Genomic DNA, 14555 nt, shown 5'->3' on the forward strand with positions numbered 1-14555 from the left:
ACAACAGTTGAATTATACTGGAAAAAACACATTATTTAAGAAAATATTTGATTGATTTAATTTTAAAATTGAAAAGGCATGAAATATGTCTACGTACTATAAATGTTACATATATGATATCGCACACGAGAATGTTACATATGAGATCGCAGACTGGAACGACCGAATCTCCAAGAATAACATGCATGTAATATCTTTGAGATATGACGATGCGGAAGGGAAGTTGGCAACTCGGCGCCTTCAGTGTCTTGCGGGAATCGTTTTTATAGATTTACTGCAAATTGAACGATCTATAATTTGCGGCTGACCATGCTCGCAGCGCGTAACAAGCGCGAGTCAATGAACAGTTTCAACGTGGCGTGGGCATGAAATCATTAATACCAGGCTCATCAGCAAACTGCTTCAAAGGGCATTCTACACTCCGAAGCTAAAGCGAAGTTATTGCGAAGTTGCTTATACAATAATAAACACTGAAGTTTTCATTCATCTTTTGCGGATCTAAACTCGCATACCCATATAATATTAGATCAATAATAATATTAAAAAATATTAAATTTAAATTATATGTGATATCATTTTATTTATGTTCTCTTAAACTTATTTAAAAATTCATGAATCTACTTAACAAATATTTTTATTAAATTTATATTTTATTCTATGCACAGCTATATTTTTGATAAAATAATATTAACTTTAAATTATTTGTAATATCATTTTATTTTCTGTTAAATCTATATCAAAATCGATAGATCTATTTAACAAATATTTTTCTTAAATTTATATTTTACGCTGCACGCTGTATTTTTGATATTTTTAAAATAAAATAGTCACGCGCATTCTCCAATGTTTGTTGACCGAATGATATACAAGAAAGAGTTACAAGGGTAAGAAGAAAACTCTCGAGGGACGAACGAATTGTTAATTGGCGGATAAAGATTAAACAGGATATAACGATCATATAGAAGAAGTATAGTGGTAGTAGCCTCCATTCGTCTCTCGTTCTTTATCCGTTTTCTCTTTGTATTTCTGTTTGTAGCACTGCGCACTGCTCTTCGCGAGCATTTATTTCGCGTGTAATTTGCCGGCATTAAACGTCAACGTGGTCTGATTTACCGCACGAGTGACCGTGGACGAATCGCTACCGGGCCCATGGAACACGTATCCGCGAGGAAAGAGGTGGAGAACGGGAGGAGGAAAAAGAAAGAGGGAGACGGGGTGTTGCGTGCAGTTTCCAAGGTAGAAAAGGAACGACATGTGAGTCGGGAGATGAGGAGGATACGGCGGGGACCGCTAGTCCCAGTGGCGAAGGGCATTGGATTGTGCGTGCACGAGGCATATTCGAAAGGTATGGACCCACATAATGATTTAGTGACAAACTACCTGGATCGTAAATATTATCGCCATGAACCATGAGAGAGAGTCACTCGCGAGAGAAAGAATGCCGGGTCCCATTACGCGCGTCGTGCCCTTTCGGTGAATTTATGATGAGAGATGTGGATTTCGAGAGAAATATCGAAATTCGAGAAGATGTCCGTCAGTGATATTGCGAGACTTTTGATGCTTTATTAATTTTAGAAAAAATTATGCACGTTTCTTCCTTTAATTAGATTGACTTTTATAATTAAATATAATGTCACAGATTATATATATTAGGCTTTGTAATAACATAAATGGAAATCTTGAAGAAGGTAAAAAAGACGGTGTTGTAATATACTCATCGATCCTGTCTTACTGTCTGCTTATCTTGTACCGGTGCAAAAGAGATGACAGTAATGATATATTTTAAACGCTTTATAGCTCGTAATGTTTATACCGTACTAGGCTATAGTTATGATGATGTAGCGATCAAATAGCGATTAGAATAGACGTACATTCAATGGAACTTTGTGTTGGTACTCGCGAGAGAGAAGAGTTGCAAAAGATACAAAAACAAATTTTTACTGGATAATCTCTTCCTTGTTTATTATTATCTAATGTTTTATTTTTGAGAGATTTTTTTTCGATGATTTGTTTACTATATAGCAAAATGCTTAAACGAAAGAAAAATAAATTAAAAGATTATATAAATTAGCTATTGCTTTTTTTTTTAAATACTAACATTGCCACATAGAACTTTACCTATTAATTTATTTCGTTCTTTTTTGTATGATTACCAAGTACTAACGCCTTCGTTTTATTGATGCCGATCCATGCACATAAATGATAATAAATAAAGAAACAAATAACCAGATAAAGGAAAAATCAATGACACACGAATCAAAGCGGAAGCAGTCGCTTAAGTTTCATCCTGCTGCGTGTTTCAGTGTCATTCGTTTTTTTCAATTCTCTATATTTTTCCTTTAATACGCACATGGCTTCTTCAGTCCGTTGAGAAATGAGCACGATATCCTTGCCAATTATCCGCGACCTCCTAGGAGAGGCCGGAATCATGGCAGTATCATTGTAAATAAGCGAATCCGTCTGCCGTGATCATTAACTATTAAGCAAAATCATTGCAGCTTACGAAACGGAAGGGTGTTTAAGTTTTCGTTCTTCCTCGACCTCTTTCTCTTTCTTCCCTCTCGTCTTTCCTGTATTTGTATCTTTCTCGCTCGAGCATTTGTCTCAGTTCATGTTTCATTCACATTTCCGAACGGAAACAGCTTGTGTTTTGCCATCTACTCTATGTTAGTTCTTACTTTTTTCTTTCTCGAAACTCTTGTGGAAAAATTAACGGCTTATGTTTTACGATTGTCGTAAACAAGGGTAATATTCAATTAATGCAGTGGTTTTTACTGGATACAAACTTTACGAATTCGTTAAGTTATTGCTTGTTTATGATAAATATATGGTTATCTTATTTTTTTATCATGTTTATTAATTTGTTGTCGTACATAAATGTTGATAAAATATCAAAAGTGGCTACTTGATCTTTATATACGATACACGGTATATGTTTATACGATAAAATGAATTAATTTGTAAGAGCAAAATTAAATACATATTTTTTATATTCTTTATGTTAAACACAGTTTGACATACAAATTTTTCTTACTACATAAAATTGTTAGACTGAAAATATAAATGTAAGATAAGCGCGAGAGAAGAGGGCGGGACAGAAGTCTTTGTACTTGATTTGAAAGTAGATGCAGGGATAGTTGTATGAGGGAGAGGATTATCAAGAGGGAAGTCTTTCTTACTGGATAAAATTGTTAGAATGAAAATATAAGTGTAAGATAAGCGCCAGAGAAGAGGACGAGAACACAAGTCTTTGTGCTTGATTTTGAGTAGATGCAGGGATAGTTGTATAAGAGAGAGGATCATCAAGAGGGAAGTCTCATTTGTGTGCGGAAGTTAATTAGCGAACCAGCTCACTTGTCTTATTGTAATTTCTACGTGCGGGCCCTATGCATCTCGGTCTTAGAAATCTTCACGTACTATTTATAATCTCAATTCTATTTGCTTTTGTTTATAACTTAGATTGAATGCACGTGTAAAATGAAAGTTTCTTATGGGTTTAAAAATATTGCTATTTTTAATAAATTGTATTAAATCACAATTTAATATTTTTAATTTACACATTTGACGTAATTATTCTCGTATCATTAAATATTTTATAGGACAATAGCTATGCTTTTCACACAATCTTATGATAATAATTAACACATAATTAACAAAGAATAAAAATAATTAACAAAGAATTAACACATATCAAATTATCATATTTCATGATATATGATTTTCTTTCATGCTTAAACAGATAACAGTGTTTAGAAATATATATTGATTCAAGAAAATCACAGATTTTTATTTTCAAAATGAAGAAACTGCAATAAACATAGCTATTATCAAATAATAATTATTGATGCATATATGTATTTTTCTTTCTTCAAATATTACTTTATATTCGCACGAAGGTTTGTCTACATTCTGCATATATGACGTAGTCATAGGAGGATAGTTCAGGAATTAGCATTTCGATGTCATGACTGCTGTCAAAAATACATATAAACTTTTCACATGAGATACTACAAATGCCTCGAAGTATTTAATTGACATGGATAGGGATAAAAATTTCTCTTTTCGTTAATTATCGATGTCACTAGTTTCCGCTAGTTGGCGGGAACGAGTCGTCCGCGTAATTTGGTGCCTAAATATTAATTGTAAAACGCGAGCGAAATACACTCGATCTTTCTGTGCTGTTAATTGCGCATTGCATGGGTACGTGTAATTAAATCGGTGCCAATGCGTCTTCTATAATCAGCGGGGGTAATCGTGGGATAAAAGCATCCATCGAGCAGCACATAATTGCATCGTAATAACGCGAGTCCATTGCCATGGCCTACTATTATCATTTCTGTTCACCGGTGTTCACTCGGCTCTCACGCAGGTAATATATTTTTATTTTATTTATTACGTTCTCTATATTTTGAAAGATAGAAGGGGGAGGAAGAGAAGAGAATAACGAAGGATAGCGAGAGATACGGTGACGCGGGGGTTACGGGACAATTTTGCTGGACATTCCGTGACGATCATCTTTGTCGGCTGTTGACCATACATATCGCTTCGTATCTCGAGCAAAAACTAATTACCTTAATCGAGCTTGCTTGTTTTCGGTCAGTCGGACCTTTTTCTCGCGTTATAACAGCAATGATTTATTATTAATCGTCTTACGCGAGACGTGCCTTCTACCTAAAGTATCTCGGTCACCGCGCGCGTTGTATCTTCGTTAATTAATTTTCATTTTTGCATTATGTTCTTTTTTAAGACTATATTTCGGTGACGGTAATTAGTTTTTGTTAAAGTTACTTTAATTTTCACATCATCGTTTCACCTGCATCCTTTTACGATAATAATATTTTATGTAAGTTTGCTTTGCATAAATTTTTTCATATATGTGTCATATATTTTCTATAGTTATATTAAAAATACCGTTTCTATATAACGTTGTTTAATTTGTTTCGTGTTTTAATTTGTAATAGATATTACGCAGATTTATATTTTCAACAAGGTACACTGAGAAAAAAATACATAGTTATGTAATTATTATAAATTATAGTTATTTTTTTACGCTAACTATTTAAGGTTATTATTATTACGCATAAAGTTATTATTTTATCAATATTATAGTAATAATAATTATAAAAATAGGAATCTCAACTATAATTTTTTTACTATGCAATTATAATTCGTAGTTATGATCCTTTTTCTCAATGTAATATAAACTCAAGAAAAGCAATATAAAAAAAATATGGTGACATACGATATTCACATATACATATATAAAATATAGAAAATATTTATATTAATATTATATAACAGGCACTTACTTTAATCACTTCTTTCAAAATGAAGGCAATATGCTCCTCTTGTATTCTTTTGTCACTTGCCCTCATTCCATAAACGAGATCCAAAACCGTTCCTCCCTCGCAAAACTGTAATAATTAATGATATTTAGTTAATTACAATCATATAATTTCGAAATATAAATTGTATAAAATAAATTGGATAAAAAGGGCGAACGGCAGATTTATTATACTTATTTATCGCCCGAGTACTTAAATAAATTTATTATAAATATTATGAAAAAAAAACAACGAATTTTCATACTAATGCAGTGACTTTTATATAATAATTATCAATCTTTTCATTTACATGAGTATTAATTAAAATGTCTAATTGCGAAAATAATTTAGATTATGACATGTAAGATTAAAAAAAATTATATTTCGTATTTGTGTGTTTATTCACAAATGTGTTATATATCACAAATGTGTCGTTAAAATTTTTTAGAATTCTTGAAATTTTGCTTAAACTTCTTTTTCAAAATGTCTTGTCTAAACTTACATAATACTTTCATTACGGATATTTAATAATTTTTTATTTGACACGCACTACAAGTAAAAGTTAATTCAGTCAGAGAAGAATTCTCATAGTTGATATTTGCAGGAATTAAGCCTGGAGAACTTATATTCAAAGTGTAATAAACTTCATACGTCTACAATTATATGAAACGTGTGGTAATCTTGAGCAAACGTGATCCAGTACATTTCGTCCACACGTTATCTCAGAATATGGTTTCGTGTGAACCGCGAATTGTAACACAGATGCTACCTTTCTTTCGTGACTTTAATGCATGCTTTTTCAAATCTTATATATTTTCTCCAAAAAAAAAAAAAAAAAAAAAAAAACAGATATTTATAAGAGATTATTTTTTTTCGTATAAAATTTCTGCATAAAAATTTGGGATTTTATTAGCTCATGGTTAAAGTGTATACGGTTCTCTTTTACAGGGTTAATCGTGAACAGTTCGTGACGCGGCAAGAAATCTTTTTTTCGGATGCTGCACGCGATGCAACGGACTCGTGCCGTGTATAGGTGAGCTTCTCATTCTCGACTACCACGATCTTACGCATATCACGGCCCTACTGTGGTCTCACATACGCGCCCGTAAAACTCGCCCGATATGAAATACCACCGGTGATAAATCTTTGCTACATTGTCGTTGCGTGTTTTTCTCTCTCTCTCTCTCTCTCTCTCTCTTTCTCTCTTTCTTTTTCTCCTTCTTTCCTATCTTTCATTCTCGAAATCTCGGCGCTCGTTTCTGCCTAAGCCGACTTAAAGCCGATTGACTTACAAAACTGCTATTTGGTCCACGATGATGGTCAATGCGAGATGCTCTCTGCGTTTTCTTTCTACCTCCGCGGCACCGACCGCGGTCTATTGCGCCTTTATTGCGTGTAATCTTCGGCAACGAGCAATCAGCGAGCTTAACGTAGCGACCGGCGACTCATTACGTTTCTTCATTGCGGACACTTAGTCCGTCTCTGAGCTTCGCACGTGAGTTCAAAGTGGATCATGAGACGGATTTCTTGTTGTTTTTTGGCGCGTTCACACGTCGCTCTTGAATTTATGCGAAGCGTGACATAGGGAGAATATGAGTAGACGAAAACATGATGTAAAAACTTAAAAGTTCTCATAGACGTGTTAAATATATGTGACAATAATAATAGATTAATCGAGATTGATTAAATATACAGCGAATACCTTGGAAAAACATGGAATCTGAAATTCTCAGAGATTTCTTTTTGTATCTGGAAAAATTAGGAAAGTCATGGAAGTTTGAGATCTAGGAAATTTTGTCGAAAATTTTCTTTTTAATCATTTTTCTATCATTTTATAAACACTCAATCGTGTGTATAAAACTGGCGTCCCACTTTGTGGATACTCATTAATTGTTGAGAGGGTATTCTACACAATTATTTAATATTATATTATTATTATTGCACTAATTAATATTATACTAATTTTAAAATATTAATATTGTACTAATTCTTATTATGTTTCCTTCCTGTAGAGAAAAATTATATGCTTATAAAAGTTATTCAGTTTTTTCTTACATTTAGAAATTTAGCACTTGAAACTTAAGAGATTCTGTGTTTTTCTTTCGTATAAATGAAAGCAATTAAATTAGAAAACGCATGTAATAAAAAAAATTTATTTTAGGGAAAGTTGTATTAAAGAAAAGTTTGAAAATATTCTCTTTACTTGGAATTTTGAATAAAAATACCTAGAAAGTCGGGGAATTTTTTACAAGATTTGAATAGATGCTGTTATAAAATGATTAAATACATTTTTAAACTTCAGAATTTGCTTTTGCGCCTAAATATGTGTCGTTAGAGATATTTCATTAAAATAATAGAGAAATTATATTAGAGAATGATATATTTTTTTATTTACTTACTTCTTTTATTATTTTCAAAAATATTCTTTAATAAAAATGTTTCTTTATGACAGTATAATTTTCAAAGTTAATATAAAAGGAGATATATCTCACTGTGTTAAGTCATGTAAATTTTGTAGAAAGTTTATGAAATTCGATGTATGGTTTCCTTCAAGAAACATTTTGTGCATCCAACGATAAAGGCGTGGCCGAAAAGGCGCCGATTCTCAAGATAACTCGGCCGATCTTCAAGCACACGTATTACGTCAACTATCGTCGCTTTATCCGAGATAAATAATAATGTTTCGGGCACACACACCGCGGAGGTCCGTCCGTAAATTAGGGCCGCGACGTGCTGGGCCTCACCTGCGTACACGAACGAGTTTAATGATTGTTTAATGGGAGCGCGCGTGTCGTAAATTATCCATGTATTCGACGCTCAAATGCTTGAAATTGCCTCCGGGTCCTGAGCACGGGTATACACAGCCAACCCTCACTTCTGGCCTCGCTTTCTCCCCTTTCCCTCCTCCCCTGTCTCTTGCATGCCGCCTTCATCTTTCGTTCTGCATCTTTGTTTTTTTCTTTCTCTCTCTCTCTCTCTCTCTTTCTCTCTTTCCTTTCTCACTTTTATTGGAGAATTACAACGTTAAAAGAAACGCATTACGAATATATCGCGCGGCATCGATAGAAATTTTGCTGCGATTTCGACCTTCGGGATAATATTAACAAAAATTGCAACGACAATAGCACTTGGACTTGCAATTGAGTTGTGACCTACAGACTTTTTACAGATAACAATAAACCATTTTTTTATAATAATGTTATCAAGTATATGTAGATTTTTTTATAGAGAAAGATTGTTATATTAAGGTGATCAATTTTTAAGAAAATCGTATAAGTACTAGATATATTAATTCCATTTCTACATCAATAATCTTTACGAAATTTAGTGCAGTAAAAGTGAGACGTGAATAATAGATTTAGAAACAGATAAGCGATTTACAGAAATGTAAATTTATTATCTATTAAATTTAAAATAATTATTCACTTAAATTTTTTAGTCTAACGCTTACCTCCATGATAAACCATATCTCGTCGTATTCGGACTTCTTCACGGATCGTCTGCGATATATTCCGTAAAAATCTGGGAGATTTGGATGACCGGCGAAATCGCGAAGGATACGATATTCCTCCACAATCAGAGATTGCGTTTCCGGCGTGAGCTTTTGAATCTTAATAGCAACCTTTTTATTTCCTGAAACACAACCGATTGCGTTTATTTCTATGCACAATTATTTATTGCTGTTGCAGATTTCCTATTCATTCCTATATATTTGCATTTTGAATTATACTGACGATATATGCGTGTATTCTATTGCGTTATTTACCGGCTTGTTGATCAATTCCTTCATACACGTCACCGTGTACGCCATCACCGATGCGATCCTTCAACGCGTATCTTTTTCCCGGATCTTGAATGCTATCCAATCGCGTAAGAGTCCCATGTTCTGTGTCTTGGTTTCTATCTTGATTCTCCATCCGTTTATGTCGATCGTTACTTGCTCTTTGTTTCCCGTAACCCGTAAAATCGTTCATCTTGCGCATAGACAGCGTCTGAAATATATGGAATATGAAGCTGAAAGGGTTTTATATAGATTATCTGAAAATATAGACGAAATTATAGATTAATTATGAAAATATAATTAAATATGTACACTATAATTTATACTTTTATAATTCGAAATTAGCGATATGCCATTTAATATTATAATGCAGCACATTTATGTCTTTTCTTTTTCAGAAACTTATGGACGTGAACATCAAGAAAAATATTCTACGCCCTTTTCATATCCTTGAAAAATCACTATCAACGCCTCTTTCTCGTGATCGAGCCGCGGAATTGAAGAGATGACTCTCCGGACGTTCTTGGAATATTTTAAGAGGCATCAGGATCTGTCGGCCGGTCGAATGTTTTAGCAACGTATCGGTGAGTGCTAATTATATTCTCTCTCCCCGTGAACGAGTGGTAATCGTTAATTAGTAGCTTGCTTCCTGAAAGCTTCGGCAGGCGTTGTCGAAGAAGGTTGCAACGAAAAAAGGATCGAGAAGGCGTTGTCGACGAACATGACTCGCATCTCTGTCTATTTATCGGTCGTTTAATCGAATTATATTAAGCCTCTGTGTCGTGATTTAATCGAATTCCTTTTACTCAAACAATTAAGACGCATCTATCGAAATATTTATGGTGCATGATACAGAAAATAATTAAAATGTCTTATAACAACGTTAAATTTATCGTCTTTGCGCCAATAAATATTTGCAGTTAATTGAAATAAAATATATATTTTTAGAGTAACATTTTATTTATTAAAGTGTGTGCATAAATTTTAATTATGGTTAATATCAATATTTATTTCCTTTGTTGGCCTTTTCGCAAATATCAATGCTTATTCTAAAAAGATTTTTATTTATTAATTATACACATATAATCATGAGAATTGAGTTTGCATCGAATACTAAGACTAGATACTTCAAGATGTTTTATTATTGCTTTAGACAATTCTTTTGTTCGCCTTATTTTTCGTGATATTAAATTAACACTTTCAAATACTTGCAAAAAATTAATCTGCCGTATTTTCTCGATATGTCCGCGAACTTGCATAAATCCCTACGCATATCGGCGAGGAGACTGGCCGATGCGTAGGGTGAGAACAGAGAGAAATCACACGTCGTTAGCCAATTCATTTATTCGCGATCGGCGCCCGTTCGGCATAATCCGTCGATTTGTCGGCGCGACGTGTCCCGTGTAATGTCGCTTCTTGCCGCTTGTAATCGAGTTCGAGAGAAGGAGAGCGACTCGAGCAAGAGGACGGCGCGTCGCTGACTATATGTGAACGGGCATAAGAAAAGCAACTCGATCCGGAGGACGTTCACAGTTCCGTCTTCCACTCCTCCCTCTCTGCTTTTGTTAAATCTCGACGCCCTCCAGGATCTTCCTGCCTCTGTCTCTCCCCTTTTGCACCCTCGCTCTTCGTCGCCTTTCTCCTCGCTTTGCACCATTGTCGGTTTATTGATATGGTAAACGCTAAATTATTGATGCATGTCGCGAGACAACGAAAAAGGAGAGGAAGAGCAGGAAAAGAAAGAGGTAGATGAGAACGGATCCCGTGATTTCAAAAAAAAGCTTCTCGCGTCACTCGATCTGTCATTCGGTCTTCCCGCGGCTCTTTCTCGCCCTCTTCGCTTCGACCTCTTCTGCGTATTAAACATCTGAGGTGGACTCGAGCATCTCTTTAAAAGGAAGGAAGATCTGCAGGACGACGAAATGCGCGCTTGTGAGAAGTTTCGTGATATATTTACGAGGAACCATCGCGAAGCATCTGTTAATAGGTGCGAATCTGTGTGAACTTTTCAAGTTTAATTTCCTTCTTGAACTTGACTAGTTTACTCTTCGTTTATGTTGTTTTATATTGAACTGGTTAGCAAAAACATATATTGCGAGCTTGAATATATAATAATTGCGATTTTTCTTAAGAAGAATTATTAATGTCAAGCAGATGAATAGCATTTTAATGCCTTGTTTTTATTATCACTATTTTTAAAAAATTACTATAGCGCTGCTTTTATTGTTTTTTTCAAACATAATATGATAAAATAATTATTATAAACTTTAATGGCCTTTTGAGAGTCTTGCTAAAATTAAATTTAATTTACAATATATAGATATGTAGATAATGGCAAAATCTAATTGCTGTAAGACAACCGCTGTTCTAATTCCAATACTTAATTGTATCTCACGTGCGATTAATTGTTGCTGTCAAAATAGAGATCAATAAATCTTTGGGCATTCCTTTCCGTGAAATCACAGAGGAGGGAAGACACACGTTCGTTTCTCGAAAAAGCAACTGTGGGAAAGTCGATATTCATTCGATCTTGGAGAATTGTCGTCTGCCGGAATGTTAGCCCCGCGAATCCCTGGGAAGAAACGGCAACAGTAGTAGTGGAGTGAAAGAAAAAAAAAGAGGAGAGAGAGGGAGGAGGAAGACGACCGAAAACGAGTGTGGTTCGAGTCTGACTGGACCCGAGACCAGTTGAAAAGGGTTCGACACTCCTCTCCCGCCGGAAAGTGAACCACTGACAAGTGCTCGCTCGCATCTCTTCCGTGTCCGTGTAAGAAGCGTGCACTTGCATAACATCGTTAATCACTTATGCCTTGTTTTCCTCTTGCGATCAATTAGTTATCGTCACGATTAGAATGTCCAGAGAACTTATGTTTAGTTTCTACAAAATTGAATCTTGCATATGATTAAAATTCCTTATTGTGAAAAATATACGACTGTGAAATTATTTTCCGATTATTTGTATAATCAAATAATTCAAATAATGTAAAAACTTTTCAATATTGCAGTACGTAAAATTAGCATGAGTTATATTAAGTTGATTTTTTTAAATTATCTTTTAAATATTCTCTTTTCTTCGTCGTTTTTCCAAAATTTTTTTATTGTTTGGATCTATATCATTCTCTCAGTATAGACACTTGCAAGGAAGGAATCGCCGCACGGATCGAGTCTTTCCGCATACTGATTCGAACTACTCGCGGCGTAAAGCGTGCATATCTCGAAAGCGGGACGTCTTACGCATTCCTTTTTTGCTCCGTGCCTGGTCCCTTTTACAGATGTTCAACGATCGATGCTTTCGGCAGATAAAGCTCGTCACAACCTTCCGTTTGTAGATTCCGAGCTCGAGGTGTCGTAGCTCTCGCGTTCTCGTCATGAAAAATCGCATCGATCGTATGCTATCTCCGTCAGCGGGTTAATTGGTACCAAGAATCTGATCGATCTTCTCTTCGTCGAACTCATACAATATTTATCTTCTCTTATATTTTCTTGGACCCGCCTTTTTTCTACTTTTTCTCGGTTTTCTCTTCCTTATTTCATTTATTTGTCATTAATATTTCATTATTCATCGATATAATGTACGTAGGAATATCATAAATAATAACTAACAATAAAAGTGGCTCTTATATTTAATCAATTATTTAGTTTTTCTTTGTGCTACTCGTAAAACAAAAAAGTAAAATTATGTGTGTCACATGCCATAATTCTAGTCCGGATCGATACATTTCGTTTCTGTCCGTATTAATGTTACACTTCTGTTCATATGTTATTCTTCAGGCAATATGTATATTTGCAATATCTTTGACTTTATTATTTCTTGTGGGATTTTTTTTTCGCAATCGTGATATAGTAACGTAATGATGACAAGAGGAGAAAGGCTTCGCGAAGGGCGCGCGAAAATTGTATGTACTTACTTATACGTAAGAAACGCCGCTCTCTCAAGTAGTCCCGCGCACAACGAAATTCACCTCTAATTAAAACACGTTTGATAGGTCGTCATGCCCCGCGGCGTTCACCCTTGCAGCGCGACCTGAACTAAGTGTACTACGGTCGCATTTGTATAGGGTAGCTGGCTGCGATCTACGTGGCAAGGGATGCGAGCGCGATGCTTGGCTTCCATGATCCAATAATGCCGACTTAATTAGCTAACTGTCTAACTCCGAGCAAGCCTGTTAGCTCATTGATTTCACTCGACAGACTGCCGTTTGTTCCGCGTAACTCTGTTCTATCCTTTCCCCTCGAAAAGATATTCTCTTCTATTCATCGTTAATAGAATCGCGTTCCAGGATTCTCTGGACCATACGGATTGGTTTTTCTCGTCTCTCATTTGTGCTTTTCAGATTGCTTATCTAGAGATTCTCTTAATAAGTTTTCCGCGACGCTTTTCAGCACTTTCTCTTATCGATAAATCTTAATTTTATTCATAGAATTTGCGCTTGAGAGGAAAGAATTACTTATAACTGGAATCATTATTTTTTACTTTATTGTTTCATATCGTTAAAATTAAATAATACTCTAATCTGAAATGAATTTTATTTGTTAGTAATAAAAAATATAATAACAGTAAAACATATATTAAATAAAATATTAATTATTAAAAATATTAATTAAATATAATTATTAAATAAAATACATATATATTAATTTTTCATTATCATATATCTTATCGTTACACCATAAAGAAACTTTTGCATTCTTGTTTTATTAATAACTATGGAGATATTAACTTAATTCCTTTTATCTCTTTCTCTCTTATATTAATAGTAGAAAAAGATAATAAAATATATTTAATTATAATTTTATAAAAAAATAAAAAATTTGATTATTATTTCTTGACTAAGAATAAAACGTTTAAAACTTTGCGTTTTGAAAAATGATATTAAACATTTTCTGCTATGCGTTAATTTTGATGAGACAGCATTTTCTTGCTCACTTTTGCATACCGGAAATGTATAATTATTGCATGCATATCCAGCATCCAATAAAGTAAATGAAAAGAGTAAATGCATAAAGTAAGTGAATAAGAGAAAAACGATGCGCAAGTTTGCTTCTAGTCTCGTTCTTTAGATCGATGCACCTTGGAAAAGGATCTCCCGGAGGGCGGCGCACGCGCGATAAATTAATGCGCTTTATCGCGGCTTCTTCAGGGTCGTCCGGGCCGCTGTCGCCGTCAAAGGAAGCCGCGTTCGCCGTTCACCAGACCGTACAGTTAATGCGGATGCGCTCCTTCTTGTGTCTCGCGAGTGCTTCCTTTCGGATTTCGTCCTCTTACCGCGACCGCGCGTATCCTGCCTACTTTGTTGCGCATTTCTCCGCGTCATCAACTTAACAGTTTGTTACGCGCGAATATCCTTGGGAGCTCATAAAAAAGTAATTAGCTCTCTTTCGCTTGCGAGATTAAAAATAATCTTCTACAGTTTGTGGCAAACGATAATGTTTATACGTCGCATGAGTTG

The 14555-nt window shown here is 34.7% G+C and overlaps 1 protein-coding gene across 1 annotated transcript in view; it reads right to left on the minus strand.

Moving 5' to 3' along the window:
* The window catches only part of Ninac (STKc_myosinIII_N_like and MYSc_Myo21 domain-containing protein ninaC), a 22679-nt gene extending 9521 nt beyond the window's left edge, over positions 1 to 13158 (minus strand). The window contains exons 1-4 of the mRNA XM_072896634.1: positions 13014 to 13158; positions 9091 to 9316; positions 8776 to 8957; positions 5310 to 5414 (exon numbers count right to left, since the gene is read on the minus strand). Coding sequence (XP_072752735.1) covers positions 5310 to 5414; positions 8776 to 8957; positions 9091 to 9307 — 504 coding nt within the window. The 5' untranslated portion in view covers positions 9308 to 9316; positions 13014 to 13158. The remainder of the gene's footprint in view (positions 1 to 5309; positions 5415 to 8775; positions 8958 to 9090; positions 9317 to 13013) is intronic.
* Between the last annotated feature and the right edge of the window lie 1397 nt (positions 13159 to 14555).

This window comes from Anoplolepis gracilipes, chromosome 7, assembly GCF_047496725.1.
Source record: "Anoplolepis gracilipes chromosome 7, ASM4749672v1, whole genome shotgun sequence".
NCBI lineage: Eukaryota > Metazoa > Arthropoda > Insecta > Hymenoptera > Formicidae > Anoplolepis > Anoplolepis gracilipes.